General features: G+C 40.6%; 1 protein-coding gene across 6 annotated transcripts in view; it reads left to right on the top strand.

Moving 5' to 3' along the window:
* The window catches only part of ST6GALNAC3 (ST6 N-acetylgalactosaminide alpha-2,6-sialyltransferase 3), a 511603-nt gene that overhangs the window by 187652 nt on the left and 306356 nt on the right, over positions 1-17595 (top strand). Inside the window, exon 1 of one of the 6 annotated variants that reach the window (XM_032425752.1) lies at positions 7774-9330. The exons of the other annotated variants lie outside the window; for them this stretch is intronic. Within the exon in view, the coding sequence (XP_032281643.1) occupies positions 9289-9330 (42 nt within the window). The 5' untranslated portion in view covers positions 7774-9288. Of the gene's footprint in view, positions 1-7773; positions 9331-17595 lie in introns of those variants that run through there. 6 annotated transcript variants of the gene reach the window in all.

Below are 17595 nucleotides of genomic sequence, written 5' to 3'. Positions count from 1 at the left end.
TGGTTCAGTGTTCTTTCATTACATTTGTACTTGAACCATGAATCGCTTTTCAACTTAATGTCACTTTGAGTGAGCACCAGCAGAGTTAGAATGCTTTTTTAAATTTTGTTCCAAGGAGGCAGCTTGATGTATTCATTTTACTATTTCCTTCATCTCTCTAGTCAAGTACCCTCTTCTTAAACTTCAAGTCTTTCCTGCTGCAGCCACCCCATAGAACATCCTTGGGACTGACTGACCCAGTCAATGTGTGTGCCCTAGGAATTGTGAGAATTGAGAGGATAGGGGTAGCTCAGCATCCTCACTGGTTTGGTGGGCACTGCAGTGAGGTGATGGGTAACAGACAGAGCCTACATAAAATGGGAACAGAAGTCTATACTTTGCTTTGGGCAACTTGATGGATGGATCAGTATTTACATAACAGATAAAAGGGGAAGGTGTGAGGAGAAGAGAGCCATTTGAAAAAGTGTTCAGAGGGTTCAGTTATGGTCCTTTCAGTGACAAGATGTTCATTACATTTATAAACCTAAAAAAATTATAACATTTTTTCTATTATAAGAGAAATACATCTTGGTATAGAGAATAATTTAATATATTTGATAAAGAGGGTATTGCCAGGAAAGAATGTTGAGAAAATTAGATATCTGGGGAAACATCAAGTTCTATTTTCATCTCATATCATAGACAGAAATAAAAATCTCGATGGATTAGAATTTAAATGAAAAAAATCGTAAAAAACTCTAAGGAAATTTAGTGAATATTTATTTGATCACTGAATAGAGAAGGATTTTAAAGGTTTAAAAGCAAAGAAAAAATAGGGGAAAAACCATAATATTTATCACAAAAAAATTAAAACACAAACAGAAAAATATTTGTAACACATACTTGATAAAAGGTGAATAAGCTTAATATAAAAAAGTTTATATACATCTTGAGGGGAAAAAACCCAAACATCAATGGATAATGAAGTTGAGAGGAAGAAGTCACAATTCACAAAAGAGGAAATAGAAATGGCAAATAAACTTACAGGAAAAGGTATAACCTAGTAATCAAAGAAGATGAGAACTAAACTAGACGAAGACATCATTTTCTGTTTGTCAAATTGGTAAATGTTAAATAAAATCTTTAATACTTAGAAATAACAGATTAAGATAGACCCGCTTGTACATTCTTGGTAGAAATATTTCCTAATATATCAATCTGGAAAGCAATATGCAATACGCATTGAGATTTTTAGGATATTAATATTTATCCATTAATCTTAATTTTGAGACTTTATTCAAAAAAGAAAAAGCTAAAATTTGAGCCAAGATTTACATCATAGCCTGATTTACAAATAGGGAACAATTGGAAATGATCTAAATATCCATTCAAGATGTTTAAGTAAATTTTGTTATACTCATTTAGTGGAATGATGTTCCTGGAAGTTTACGTCCCCACACACATGGTCCTTGTACCACTCTTGTGTTTTATATACTATGGAGGTCTATTGTAAAAAAAAATCTCTGGCCATTTCCAAAGCCAGTGGTGGTACCTCACTACTTCGTTCAGTGGGAACACGTTATATGGCTCAGAGGTGAGAGTCCATTTATCACAGAAACTTTGGAGCACACATAAAACTGAAAATGAGAAAAAGACTCGCCATAATTACAACACCTAAAGTCAGACATAGTTAATATTGTAGTATTTTTCCTTTTTAATCTTTGTAAAAGATATTGACGGAGAGAAATTTACTTAGTTGTCATCTCTCACTAATGAAAAACCCCTTCAAACTCTGCTTAGATTATGTATGTGTACAGTTGTGGCTACATATATATTATGTATTATTTAAGCAAGTTTTATCCTAATTCTCCAACTCAATACTAGACTCTGAACCTATTCCAACTCATATTCAATTTTTAAAGTTTTTATAAAGATTCTAATTTACCCACAGCCTTTTAAAAATACACCTGCTATGCAAAGTGAGGTTGGAGGATCCAGCTGTGAAATCTGTCTCTGTAACTCTTTTAACAACACAGGCTGCTGGAGCAAACGAGCAGTCTTCACGAGTTTGCCCCCAATTTCTCCCAACCTCCAGTAATTCAGGCATTTCCCTTTGCTCAACCTTATCTCTGATCAGCCTCTTCTCCCATTACTCATCATTCCACATCAGGAATCCACTAGTAAGCAATTCAAAAACCTTGAGTGGAACATGAGTTAAAGCTATTTCTGTGGCCCAAACTTCTTCAATCAATAAAAGAATGTCAGCAGTTCTATAGTCAGAACTTATTAAATTCTAATATTATTCTGATATTATTCTTAAGATGCTAGCCCCAGTCCTCTCTGTCTGATTTCTAATCTCCGAAGGAAAGAGTAAATGCAAACATAGGCATTTTAAGGGTCTGGGGATCGAAAGGGAATGCTTTTCCAGAGTGCTCTCTTACTGTTCTCTTGACAAACTCCTGTGATTTAACTGTTACTGGTGGAGACTTTCACCAACAGTTTGTTACTATGACAGCAGAAGCATTCAAAATTGGGGAATGTCAAACTTCATCTTGTGGTGAATTCAAACCTGGCGGAAGGCCATTGCTTCACTAGGAAATGGAAAAATGTCACTCTCTGAGGGGGCAATTAATGGAGCCTAGAGTTCTGCTTTATACAGGGAGTGAGAGGGTGATAGTATGGCGTCCCTCTAGACAGGCCGGCCGCCTATGCTCTATGGGAACGGTGTTTTCTAAAATGTGTTTGGCAATTACAGTTTCTCAGCTTGTGATAGATGTTCCTTTAGAAAAGTTCATCACTTAAATGCATTTAGGGAAAGGTTCATTGCAGGGCTTTAATATTCTAAGGTTCACTGTGAATCAGTAGGAACAGGTTGTGACATACATTTCCTAAACCTGCATAACCATGAAACCTTTCTTCATGAGAGAGTAGGGTTTTCTAAATCTTACTTTGAGAAATTCTGTGTGTTGGAGCTTTGCCAGTGTAGTCGATTTGAATCTTGGTCTACAAACTCAAATATGCAAGAACTAGCGCATTTTATTTTTTGAAATGTTAAATTCTGATTTTAAAGCCCCATCCCTCTTGGATGTCAGGAAGTCTAACCTTGACCTTTGTTGGTGCTGTGCCAAAGTTAGTGCTTTGCCAAAATTCTGATCATTGCTCATTTGTCTACACTTGACCAGTTGTCTCTGGTCCCAGATGGTGCCTAGGAACCATTCTCAGGTCTTTCCTGGATAATACTGGAGCCTCCACTGCTGGACATGTGGGTATAGATCTTTTCTTTTTACTTGATGGTTTTCTGAGTATTTAAGAAAATTACCTCCTCCAGTATTTTTTTTTTCTTAAAGATTTTTATTTATTTGAGAGAGAGAGAGAGAGCATGAGCAAAGGGAGGGGAAGCGGGGGAGGGAGAGGGAGGGAGAGAGAGCATCTCAAGTGGACTCTGTGCCGAGTGCAGAGCCTGACTCGGGGCTTGACCTCATGGTCTTGATATCATGATCTAACCAAGAGTTAGACACTTAACCAGTTGAGCCACCCAGGTGCCCCCAGTATTTATGTTTTTTATTTTATTTATTTATTTATTTATTTAAAGATTTTATTTATTTATTTGACAGAGAGAGACACAGTGAGAGAGGGAACACAAGCAGGGGGAGTGGGAGAGGGAGAAGCAGGCTTCCCACTGAACAGGGGGCCTGATGTGGGGCTCAATCCCAGGACTCTGGGATCATGACCCGAGCCGAAGGCAGACGCTTAATGACTGAGCCACCCAGGCGCCCCAGTATTTATGTTTTTTAAACAACAAGGGGATTTACTGACTTCTATATCTAGCTTATCCCCTGGTAGTGCAAGCTCTAGGATTGGTTTGATTCAGTAGTTTACCAGTGTAACCGTGGTACTGGTTTGATTCTTCCATATTGTGTTGACTGATGAGGTTGATCCTAACTAAGAGCTATTCCTTTTTGGAGGGTGGGGGGAATAGCTAAAGCGATTCCGGACTTTATATTTGCGTACCACATCTTCCAGAAGAAGAGAGAAACAGTTGGTTTGGGGTACCTTCTCAGAATTTAAAGAATTCCTTTCCCATCAAACTTCTGTTAACTTCTTATTGGTCTTCATTGGATCCCACAAGTTCATTAAAATTATTTTGAAATATTTTATACATATAAAACTGTATGTAACATATAAGATATCTGAAGAATAATGCATGTAATGCAAACCCATAGAGCTACCACCCAGCTTTAGAGCTAGAGTATTACCAGTTCCGTTAGAGGCCACTTCTAGTCTTCACTTGCAGTGCCTCCCACATTCACTGCAAGAGATAAGGTTTCTTTTGTGTTTATCAATATCTTGCTTTTCTATATAGTTTTACTCTCTCTCTATATATATATTCCCAAACAATATATTAGCATTGTATGATTTTAAATTTTATAGGAAAGATATCATTTATGTATATTCTTCTACAACTTGCTTTTTTCATTCACATCATTTATGGGATTCGTCTATGTTGATGGATGTTTTCATTGTGATGTTGCATTTTGTTGTGTAATTAAACCACAGTTCATTCATCTGTCTACTGTTATTGGACCTTTAGTTGGTTCCAGTTTGAGACTATATGAATAATTCTGCCAGATATTTCTTGTGCATCCTGGAGCCTACATGGAAGGAGTTCCCACATGTAGATATATATTTAAGAATGGCATTGCTAACTGAGATCATGCACAGTTTTGTTTTTTTTTTTTTTCTTAAGACAGAGAGAGAGAGCACGGGGGTGGGAGTAGGGGCAGAGGGAGAGAGAGAATCTCAAGCAGGCTCCACGCCCAGTGCAGAGCCCGGACATGGGGCTCAATCTCACGACCCTGACATCATGACCTGAGCCAAAATCAAGAGTCAGATGCTTAACTGACTGAACCACCCAGGTGCCCTGATCATGCACAGTTTTTAATATTACTAGATAATGCAAAGTTATTTTCCGAAATAGAATGAAATTCTTTTCAATACAAGCAGAATATAAGATATGCTGTTGTTCCAAATCTTTCCCAATATTTGGTTTTGTCAGGGGTTTAAATAATTGCCAAAATGGTCTGTGTAAACTGTGGTTCAGTTTACTTTTTTGACTAATTAATTAGGTTGAAAAGATTTTTATTTGTTTATCAGTATTTTCATTTCCTCTCTTGTGAAATATCTATTCATATCTTTTCTGTTTTGCTTTTGGGTTGTTTTTCTCCTCTACATTGACTTACAGAAGTTCTGTATATTGTGCTTACTAATCCAGTGTCGGTTATTTCTGTTACAATATCTTCTCCCAGTTTGCGATTTATATTTTCACTTTGTTTCATTAAAAAAAAAATGTCTTTTAATAAGTTAAAAAAATTTAGATGATTAAATCTATCAAACTATTCCTTATGATTTATAGTTTGATGCCTTATAAAAATTGTTTCATACTCCAACTGCATTTTACACACACACACACATACACACTCTAACACCCACATACATCTTTAATTGACCTGGCATGAAAGAAAGATCCTATTCCATTTATTTTTTGAATATGGCTATTTATTGTCTCAGCACCACTCATCTTTTCCCAGTGATCTACAGTGACATCTCTGTCGCCTATCAAGTTTCTGTATCCGTGTGGGCTCATTTCTGGGCTCTCCATTGTGTGCCATAGTCTGATTATCTGTCTTTGTCTCAACAGCACACTGTCACCAGCTTTAAATCTGATCAGGCAGGTCTCTTCCCACTTCCTGACCCCCTGTACCTTGTTCTCCAGGAGTGTCTTGGCCATTCTTGGCCCTTTGTTCTTTTGCATAAACTTTATAATGGACTTGAAAATTTCCAGTATTTTTATTTTTTATTTTATTTTTTTTCCAGTATTTTTATTGAAATATATTACAATTATAGATTTGGGGGAGAATTGATATTTTCATAGTTTTATAACATTGAGTCTTTCTATAGCTTTATCAATTCATATCTTTACTGACTTAGGTCTTTCTGTCTTTAGTTGCTATTATAAATGGTATCTTGTAACATCACGTTTTCGAAATATTGCTGGGCTTTTTTTTCCCCCAATGGACTTCAGTGTTTACATAAGAAGGGCCTTTGATATCTGTTCACTGCTACTTTTTGATTAGCTCAAGTCGCTGAAGCAAGGGATGAGAGTTTGCCTATTTGCTTGAAAGGAGAAGGAACAAAGAATTAAGGGAAAAATAATACAATTTAAAAGTAATTTTAGTAAATTTCACCTGCCACATCTACATGATCTTACTAAACCCCACCTTTCAAGGTAGGTGTTATTTCTCCTGTTTCAGTGACAAGGAAACCAAGGTTTAGAGAAGCCGAGTAACTCGCTCAAAGTCAGTTAATGTGTTTATGGCAAAGCCAGGATTTAAAATGAGATTTTTACTCCAAAATGGTTTTATTCATCATACTGTGCTTTCCCTCAGGCAAAAAGGATGTTCAGAGTTTTCTAAGCGTTGAGTACAATGACCAGAATGGAGAACTTATTCTGTAGCCCAGTTATGTGACCCCCCCACCCCCACCCTCAAGCCTCGCCACCCACCCCAAGTCAGCAGAGGTTGGATAGCACTTTATCCTGCTCCTTGTCCCTGTTGCTCACTGAGGAGGCCAACTGGCCCCTGGGAAGAATTTTTGCACACACGAGGAAGCAGATAGCAGACATCACCAGCATGCTTCCCCTGGACTGCGTGCCAATACACGTAGCCAGGCCGGGGAACTGAAATTGTAAAGCAGAAGTCTGTGTGGAGCCTTTTAATATTTTCTTAAACAGTCAGTGATGGAAAACTCCGATAACAACTCGAGTAAAGGCTTATGGCTATCAAAAGTCTCCTCTGTGGATTCGGCTGGAAAGGATTCTGCTGAATACGGCCTGGTTGCCTGAGCCCAGGGTTCTTCAGTGAGAAAATTACCGCAAGTCATCTCGCCATCTGGGATCCTCATGGGTGGAATCTGCTGGAAGACACAGTTGTTATCAATCAACCTGCACTATCCAACAGGCCTCCGGAGCTTTGGTGGGTGTTGTTATAGAAGAAATGGGAAGGAGGACTCTTTGGTGGGGAAGAGATGATTAGTGTTGTTGATGGCTTGTCAGAGGCAGGGTGTGGCCGTAATTGAGTGAGTACAACACTTGAGAGTGCCTGGAGTAGTGCCCACCCCTGCTGTCCAATGCAGAAATGGAGTCCTCCTCCCAGCCCAGGGCCTCAGGAGGTGCCCCATCCCGTCCCGTCCCTGCTTGTTCGAGCCCGGAGCATCACTGTCACTCCCCAGACACGCTGACCTCAGGAGCCTCACCTGGGTCTCTCCAGAATCCATAGATGAAGTCTGAAGAATTGGGCAGAAAGTTTGCAAAACTCAGTAGAGATCCTCTTTGTAGATGTAATTTCAGAAACGGGGTAGAGATAAGGGTTTTTCAACCAGAGGAGCTCTAAATGCTTTTCTAACATGACAGCTTTTTGAGAAAGTGGGTGCTCAATAAACATTTTTTCTGTCTCCCCTCCTTTCTAAAACCTCTCCCTCGCTCCTTCTCTTCTCCTTTCATCTGTCATTCTCTCTTCTGTTCCTTCCCCCTCCACCACCCGCCTCCACTTCTCTTCCTTTCTCTCACCTCTGTCCCCTCCTCCCTCCATTTCTCCCTCTTTCCTCTCTTCTGTCTCTCTCTTTCTCCACCATTTCTCTACCATTTGTTAGATGCTGTCCGTGATGCCAAAGTAGAAAGTTGGAAAAAATGTCAGAATTCCTATTTATATTTATTTCAACACTTGTATAGCTCTACCTCTTTGTGTGTATGTTGCTAATGGAGTAAGGAAAGACTAGAAGCTACTGCTTTCAAATGTCCATTTTCATCTTAGAACTAACTGCATCCTTCCCAGTTGAGTGCATGGATTATGTTTCTTTTATGGTTCTTTCAGCATTTATTATTTTTGGTGAATGAATACCTAGTGTGCCGTTTGGGGAGCTAATTCTGTAACTGTTTGGGTCAGGGGCGAGGACCATGATCTTGTGTTGGCATTTCCCTTGCTGCTGCCACTGGAGACAGAAGATTGAGTTGGGTGCACTATGGGTGGCATTCGGGCTGGTTCTATGTACTATCACCAAGCATTCTTGTAAGAATTAAGTGAAATACTAGGCAGGGAATTGAAAAAGAAATAGCTGCTAGCTGTTATCATCATCGTTAATATTAGCGCACGGTGTGGTACAAAGATGTGGATTCAGATTGACCGCTGTTCAAATCCCAGCTCAGTCACTTGCAGATTTGGCTAAGTCTCTTTATTCTATTTGAGCCTCTGTTTTCTTTTCTTTACAATGGGATCAACAGTACCCCTTTGGTCATAGAGATGAAATTACCTAACAAAGACAAGATGCTCATTGATTATTGTCTTCCTTCTCCCCACCCACGTCTATTCCTTGGGCCCAGTAGTACGTACGTATGTATGATATATGTATGTATGTATGTGTCTCTGTATGTGTGTAGCTATGGATCAAATACTTATATAATGCTTACTTCGTGTTATGCACTGTTCTAAGGGTTTTATAAACTTGACTCTTTAATATCATAATAGCCCTTGGAGTACTTACCATTATTACAGACTTTACAGATAAGGAAGCTAAAGCACAGAGAGGCTTAATAACTTGCCCAAAGTCACTAACTGATATTTGTGTGAAGACACCTTAGTGCAAGTTGTTTATTCTTTTAATTGAAGATATCATTACCCTGAGATGTTGCTGGAAATCAACATAGGTTTTTCTCTTGAGTCTGCAAATTTTCTCTTAGAGACCTCAGGAAAAAACAACAACAACAACAACAACATGAAATAAGAGCACACTTAATTGTGAGTTTATTTTCTGTGTTCAGGTAGTGAAGGGGTGAGTGGATTTCGTTCGGTTCCAGTCTGAGGACGCGTCAGATTGCAGCGCCAGCCGCGTTCTCAGCTACGAAGCCGGCCAGACAGAGCCGCCGGGGAGAGCCGCCGGGGAGAGCCGCCCGGGCCAGAGAAGAGTGACTCCAAACTGGCTGTGGTTTGGGTTTATTCAGCATCTTGTCCTCATTTTCAGATGTTTGGTCCTTGGGCAGACCCCACACCTCACTTTGCTACGCCGTTGTATGGACTGTGTAGGAGTTTTCAGGAAGACGTTCATCCACGTGGCCTAGATTTCTTATTAGTTAAAATCACTCACACATTTTTAGGCAAAATTGACAGCAAGGGAAGGGAAGAAGGGGCCAGAGACTGAGGACATAGCAGGTGCCGGGTGCCGTGCTGGGGGCTTCTACGTGTATCAGCTCAGCTGCTGATGGCAGAGAAGGGGAAACGCCTTCAGACAGTAACGGCAAAGGTGGGAAAAGGTTAATGGAGAAGGGAGGATGCGTGGAGACTGGAAGTGGGAAAGGTAGGGCATCTCTTAGTCTTTTTGATTCCAGAATCCATGCCCTCAAGTCACCTGAAGTGATTAGTGACAATATATAATCGCCTTGCGTGAGGAGACAAAAATGATGTTATATGTGTTTCTCATCTTTTCTCTCCTTCTGCTGAAGGAGGCTTGGCTTCATTTATTCAGTTCCTTTCCTTCCTTTGTCCTGCCCTGAGAGACTGGTTATATAAGCTTTTGTGACGGATTTTAGGAGGGAGGAAGGGGAGAAGGGGGCAAGAGGTTTATGGACACATAAATATATCCCTATGTGTAAGTGCATTTATATCTTACATATATATATATATATAACTTCATAGGTGATACATACACGAACATTATAAAATGAGATTTTACCATACTTAAGCTTCTGTTATCTGTTTTAAACCCTTTAAGTTTATTATGAGCATTTTCCCTTGTCAAAATGTTTAAAACTGCAATATCAATTTTAATATTGCCTAAAACTCTATAAAGTATATGCCAATGCTTGATTTTTAGATATTTAGCTCATTTCCAGTTTTTAGCATTATGCAGCAATGACACCTGGAAAAAATACTTTTAAATGGCACAAATTTCTATTTCTCAGGGAAAAGCTTTATTGTGATTTTTCTTAGGTCAGAGGAATTCTCTATGTTTTCAAACTAATTTTTTAAAGCACTGGAATCATTCTTGCAATAGTAGCTTATGGTGGACACACTGTGTGGAACCCGTAGAAGTGGCTCTTTCTTCCCTGGGTTTGCCTCTTGCCCCCACGGTGACACTTGAGCTTGCACGGTACTCCAGAGCATCCCAGGACACCCCAGCTAGGTACTAGATTTGTTTTGTGTTTGTTTGTTTTTAAGATTTATTTATTAATTTGAGAGAGAGAGAGCGTGCCCATGCCCTCATGTGAGGAGGGGAGAGGGGCAGAGGGAGAGAGAAACTCAAGCAGATGCCATGCTGAGCACGGAGCCCTACATGGGGCTCGATCTCACCACCCTGATATCAGACCTGAGCCGAAACCAAGAGTCATCACTTAACCGACAGCGCCACCCAGGTGCCCCTGTTTTTTTCTGTGATACAATTATTTGCTGATATTACATAGTACTGAAAATCTGTTTTTTCCTTTAAAAGAAGAAACATTTTCTCTTTCTAACTCACTTTGAGTTTTGATGTGCTACGTTGCCAGCAGAATTAATAATAATTTTTATTTTAATTTTCAAATCTATTTATGCTATAATAGAGGCTTTATACTTAAACACATTCAGGCAGTCTGGGATAGACTCACTGAAGTGTTACATAGGTCTGCGTAGTGGCATGAGGTCCGTTCAGTGTCTATTGTCCCATTAACATAGGGGAAGGCACGAGGGACTGGGACCTACCATATCTCCTGAAATAAAACAGAAAAAGAAAATCTGGCCTGGTTGGCACTACTGTGCTTCTTCATGGCTTGCCCTTTTTGCTGTTCTACCAGAAGCTGGGGTTGACCTTGTGTATCTTGTCATCACTTTCAACAGTCAGATTCTTTCCCTGTGCAACGAAGCTCTGGTTTTCCTATGATTTCTGAGTTTCCTCCAGGGTGCTGAGGTAGGGAGGAGTCAGGAAACAGAAATGCAGGCATCCACTTTTGTATTTTCATTGCAATTCTTTTGTTTGTGCCCTCCAATGTGAACCTCTCTGAATGTGATCATAGCTGCCAATAAAAAAATAGGTGTCATTTTTTCTTCAGATGTTGGGATTCAGATTGTCTGGAAATTTCACATGTTGGGCCTAACTTATAGATAGACTCCATGTGACCATGCAAAAGGGAACCTTCATGAATATGTTATTAGGAACCTGATCCCTTTGTCATTCATCCTTTCTGTGTCCTTGCTTGTTGGAAGTCGAGAATTTTGTGATTGGTTCAAACCAATAGAAATGACAGAGAATTGAGTTAGATATGCAGAGGATATTGAAAGGACAGAAATTTATGCTTTCAAGTATTACCATTATTAGATTTATAATTTTAATTTTTTTCTCTAATCTTAGATAAGGTGAATTGTTGACAGGTTCCTGAGACCAGAAGGAAATTAGAAGATAAATGTATATAGGTAACACAAAGGATCGGAGAGTGAAATCTATTAGTAAATAAAAGCAAAGAGGAAGAGGACATCATTGTAAACAAAAACTTGACAAAAAGAAAAGGTTTGGGGCCAGAAATGGTCAAATAATTCTTCCAAAAGGGAAAAATCTTTTTTAAAAAGCCCACTGGACCATTTTCTATTATACTGGGGCCAAAGGAAATAGAAAAGTATGATTGAAACAGGTGGGATTTAGTTGTTTTTCAAAACTTTAACAAGCAAAAAAGGGCATTTTTTTGGTCCAATTAGTAGCATTAAGATAAATTTAATGTGCTGGCTTCCTGGGATTTGTGCCTTCAATTTATAAGCTTTGCTGATAAAGAAGAAAATCAATTTCATTTTATTCTATTTCCCAGGGAGATAGCAAAAAGCTTAGGGATTTTGCGGGGGACTTTTTAATTAGGACTATTATAGAAACAAGTTGGAGCACCAAATATCAAACCTGTAAACTATGTCTTGGGGATAGAGTGTGGATGATGGTTAGGTTTGGAGGCAAATGATTATTAAATTTTCTCAGGTGGGGTTTCTTAGTCTTCATAGGTCAAGATGATCAAATCCGATTGCTCCTGACCTTCACCATGTGTCATTGTTTTGTCAGTCCTCCAAGCAGATAATTCCAGTGTGAGATGCCAAGGTTGTCTCCACCCATCCAGCACTCCTGCTAAGAGAGCAGGAAAGAAGGCAAGGAAAGGTGCATCTAAATCCTGCCCAGGGCTTCAGCTGCATCCCCAAGGCATGTGTCTAGCAGACCAGACCTGGCTGCATGGGGAGCTCCCTGAGCCTCACCTGGAGCTAAAGTGGACAGGAGCACACACTTGGTATATTTCTATCTTTATTTTGGTCTTAATCTTCCAGCACAAGGACAAGACCAGTGCTATCACCCTAACCTATGAGAAGTAAAAGAATGTGCAAGAACAAGATGACATCAGCCCCAAAGCTTAGAGCAGAAGGAGACTATATGATCTAGCTTATCCTTTTCTAGGCTGGGAAGGCAGGCCAGTCCCTTAGCTGGAAGGGTGTGACGTGTGTGTGTGTGTGTGTGTGTGTGTATGTGTGTGTAGGGACAGAGAGACCCTCTGACTACAGGGCACAGTGCCTGAGGCCCATAGTCATTTTAGGGGCCCACAAAAATGTCTTGTTATTTTTTTGAATCAGGAGAAAAACTGAGTATAATAATAATGAATATACAATAATGGATCCATCCTGGATTATACTTGCCTCTTTAGTAATACAGCCATAAAATGTTTTTATATTTATATATAAAATGAAGGGAGGAGCCCATGAAAGCAAAAGTCCCTAGGCCCCATGAAAGTTATAATGCAGCCCTGGCTGAGCAACCATGAGAGAGGCTGACAGGCTGTCAGAGACTCACTGAGGCAGACAGAGTCAGAGAGAGAGAAAGACAGGAAGACACATGCAGAGTGAAAGATATGGACAGAAAGACAAAGAGAAGGGGATGTGGAAGGACACCTACCCAGAGGGAGAGACAGGGAGATAGACAGAGAAACAGACACACACACACACATACACACATAGCCTGATAGATATGGAGAGGCAAGGAGAAAGAGATTGGTGGAGAGCCAGGATCGACACAGACAAAGATGTCATAGGGAACATTCTGCTAGAAGGGGGCAACCATCACCTTAGTCTGATTTTTTTTTAGCCACCCAGGAGCAAATGTGTCTGAAGAGTTACAGGCCTCTCCAACCACTCCCTTTGTACCCAGCCACAGAGAATCATGGGAAAGAGAAGAGAGGGTCAGCCCACTTCCTTTTTACCCCATGCTTGTGGGTACATGAAAGTCCTGAGAAGGAGGTTTGTGCCAATCCCTGGTCTTGACCTTGGGCCCACATTCCTCTCTGCAGGTGAATGGAAATATAATGGTCTTTCTCTTTTCCTGGAAAGTGCCCTGGTCTGCCTTACAAAGCCACAGACCTCATGGCCATGCTTCACCCAAAGCAGATGGGAATTGCAAAATCAAGATTGGGTTGGGGCAGGAAGTGTTCCAGCCTGGGCCTTAGGACTGTGGCCTTGATTAGGAATGCATATAGAGGTTGTGGGCAGGGTAGCATTATTTTCGTCACTCTGAAAGCAGAAACTGGACAAGCTGGAACAATTGGAACATGAAGACCTTGTCACCTAATTGAAAGTCACACAGTTCCTTTTTACTTGTATTGTCTCTGGGAAATAGGGTTAGAGATTGTTTATGAAAGATCCAGTAAGAAATATACCATTTAAAATGCCTTACAAGAAAGAAAGTCCAGTGAAATGAAATAATTTACACTAAAAAGTGTATATACTTCAATCTGTTCTGAATTCTGGTCTTCTAATCTTGCCAGAGATGGTTGTAGGAAGAAATCAGTAAGAAAAAAATGGCGGGGGTGGGGCGGGGAGAGATACAGAGAGAGAGAGAGAGAGAGAGAGAGAGAGAAATTATTAAACCAGAAAGGAGCTCAGCCTCCCCACCTTTCAGGGTCAGAAAGGAGCAGTAAGCAGTGGGTACTTTGTAAGACAGTACCAGCCTTGAGGAGAAACTGCTCACATGCCTTTGGTTGTGGAAAGTGTCTTTAGGTACAGTGATTTCTTATTTTGCACAAATGATCCCAGCATGTGTCTGTTTGTAAGTTCAGTCATAGCCTCTGTCCAACATCATTATAGAGATTATTTTCTCAGTTAAGAGAATAAGGGCAGTTGAAGTTATTTATAAGTTTTTTTTTTTTGTCAGTTGTAGGTTATTTTTCTGCCATTTGTTGACAGCATCAGGGTGTGGATGGTGCATAAATCCCATCAAAAATGGAGTTATGTGGTCACATTAAGCTGAAGCCTCCTTCCCCCCCTCCTCCCCCCCACAAGCTAACTGCAATTACTTTGGATTCATTTTAGTAGGTGTGAGAAGCTCATCTATTTAGAAGATGAATAGTTTATTTAGGATCATCTGGTAGCAGCAGGTTAATTAAAGAGTGACTCCATCATCTCTAGCCAAAATCACAGGCATTATAAAAGCAAGCCTGCTTTATGACTGGCATGTGAGAAATGTACACAATGATGCCTGGAGAGTGTAAGCATTATTAAAAGTTATCCATTGGGTGAGTTTGTTCTTCTTCCACATTATACAGATATAAACAGCATCTGCTAGTCTCTTCTTTCCTGATTATATGCACCTTTTATACTATAATAAAAGAGTGATTGCACGTTTGCAAACAGGAGCATAGCTCACAACCTTCTTCGAAATGTGCCACATTTAATTGTTACCACAGCCTTTTAGTAGGAATACCGTTATTTGTTAACCCCATCTTACACGTGAAGAAACCAAAAGCATAGAGTTGTTGAGTAATTTATCCAAGGCCACACAGCCTGTGAGCAGCAGAGCTGAGACTGGCCACCAGCCGGCCTCGGGAGCCGCCCTCTCATTGGCCAGCTCCGGTGCCCTCTTCAGAAGCTGCGCAGGAAGAGACATCTCCAGCTCTCTGTTGGGAGAATGTTGCCTCATTATTCGACTGTTGGGGCAAGCTCCTCTCTTTCCTGGGATTTTTAGCTGCTACCGCTCTAGCCTGGGGGCCTAAGCTATGACTGTTGCCTAAAAGCTCCAGGGGAAAGGATGATATAAAATTATTGTGGAGGCTCAGAGCTGAAATGTGGATTATTTCATTTTCACCAACCTTATATCCAATAATAATGTTTTTTTAAGTCCAGTAGTCCGACTTTTGCTTTCAGAGTGACCAAGACAGTGCCTCCCTGCCCCAGGCCTTTATGTAGATGTTTGAATAGGCACATTCTAACCAGCAAACCATATCAGACACCAGTCGCCCAAACATGCCAACCCATCAGCAACCCACTATTTGCTGGGCCCTGGAGAAAGTACTAGCCAGTCCTTCTCACCGAGGAATCGAGGTCTGTCAGAGAGAGTGGCACATCAAAACTTCAAGTCCGCCCTTACTGCAAAGAGCTTCAGCCGAGTGGTACACTCAGTGAATCCTAGGAAGCTCAAGTGAAGGAGAAATCCTATCTGGCTGGGTGGGTGGGGGTCTCCAAGGAAAGGGCAGGAGGTGGGCTTGTCTGAGGATGGGGGAGGGGAGAGATTGGATTTGAGGTAGACCCTCAAAAATGGGTTGGACTTGGATGACTGAAAGAAGGACATTCCATGTGCAGAGGTATGTGAGCAAGCCTCTGGCAATGGCCAGAGCCGGGGAGAAGAGCACTGTTTTTGGAGTCCTGGGTGATGAGGTTAGAAAGATACCAGCTGACCCGGCTTCCCTACAGGGAGCAGGAAAACGAACATGTTGTACTTTGCTCATTGGTGTAGGAAGGTAGGGAGCTCAAAAATCTGATTTTTGTGTGTGGCCTGTGGGAATCAGTCTTCACCTTCCAGAGTTATGTTCTCATCTTGTCCAAGAAGCTATGTTTTTAAATGCCATAAACTCCGATAAAAACAGGTTTGTTTTTTTCTCCCACTTGTGTTCTTGAAACCTATGTTTACAGGACCTTATGCTACTTACACTCTGGGGTGTTACCTTTAATCTCAGCCTCTATTTGCTACAAATACAGGGAAAGGTGACAGTTTCATTCAGGATAAACTCCACTGATCTCTCTCTGTGAGGCAAGATATTTTTTCTCGAGCGTTTTGGGGCACATCTTCTCTAAAAGGCAGCATGAACATAGATGGAACTGACTGGGTTGGGATCCTAGCTCTGACACTTCGTGCTGTGGAAGCTCAGATACATGCTTAACCTCTCTGTGCCTCAGATTTCTCATCTGGTGCAGGGATGATGTTCTAAGCAGTATCTGGGACAAAATAAAGAATTGTCAGCTTCAATCATGCATTCTCAATGGGGGTGACAGCACCCCGAAGAGGGCAAAAATTCACGAATGGTATGATTAGGAAAAATACTGCCTTTTTGGCAGTGTGTGTGTTTGTCAAAGAAGTGTTCCGGGTAACACTGACTTAAATCAACTCTACTAAATTAGACCCAATGAAGCACTGATAGAAAGAATCCAAAAAGAAGTTTAGAAGTACTCTGATGCCTAATAATCAGCAGGCATTTACCATGGCCTGTTGTAGGCCCAGTCTTAGGTCGCTTTTTGGTCATTTGCAGAGTGAGGAAACCAAAGGAAGGAAGCTCTCCTTCTAGCTGGGTCTTTTCTTGAAGAGCGTGGTGGTGGGAGCACAGAGCTGAGGAGGGAATGAGTTGCTTTGTCCACTTTGGCCGAAGGGCCAATGGTCTGGGTATGTGTGGCTTGGCCTGGACAGAGTAAATGGTAAGAGCTCACATCTGCCAGGTTTTGTTTTTTCTCTGAGTAGTTTCACACACCTTATCTCACAAGCACTGTTTTCCTTTAAAAATAACTTTAAGTTACACATTTAAGAAAGAAATCTATTCTTTATAAGAAAATTGACATATTACAGGTAAGCATAAAAATTCCCTTTGGGTCTCATTCCCTGCTGCCCTCCACAGGGTTAACCACCATTAACTGTGTGTTTTTATGCAACACTTTTTTTCTCTTCACTTACATACAGATAAACCTATTTTTAGAGGTATATATTATTTTGTATTTTTTACATTAATGATAATATACTATATATAATTTCTACTACCGGCTTTTTTTTTTTTATAACTCGTGACAGGTCTTGGAGATCATTCCCTAATAAAACATGCTGATCTCATTCTGTTAAACTGCTGCATGCCCATGGGAGGAATATACCATTATTTCCTTATCCATTTCTCCTTCTGGTAGATATTTATGTTATTTCTATATTTTTCTGATACCACAGCTAAGAATGCCGCCTCTTTGGGTTTGTGGGTGTATTTCTATAGCCACTCTTTGAAGCAGCTATTATCTTACAGCAGAGGAAACTGAGGCCCAGAGAAATGACACAGTCGGTTAGTAGTAGGTCTAAGACCAGAACCCAGGTCTTTTTTTTTTTTTTTTTAAGATTTTATTTATTTATTTGTCAGAGAGAGAGAGAGAGAGCACAAGCAGGGGGAGCTGCAGACAGAGGGAGAAGCAGGCTCCCTGCTGAGCAAAGAGCCCAACACGGGGCTGGATCCCAGGTATGACTAAATTTAACCGACTGAGCCACCCAGGTGTCCCTAGG

This window comes from Phoca vitulina, unplaced genomic scaffold (assembly GCF_004348235.1).
Source record: "Phoca vitulina isolate PV1807 unplaced genomic scaffold, GSC_HSeal_1.0 scaffold2, whole genome shotgun sequence".
Lineage (NCBI taxonomy): Eukaryota > Metazoa > Chordata > Mammalia > Carnivora > Phocidae > Phoca > Phoca vitulina.
The sequence above is the reverse complement of the archived record's forward strand: the minus strand, read 5'-3'. Positions and strand labels throughout refer to the sequence as shown.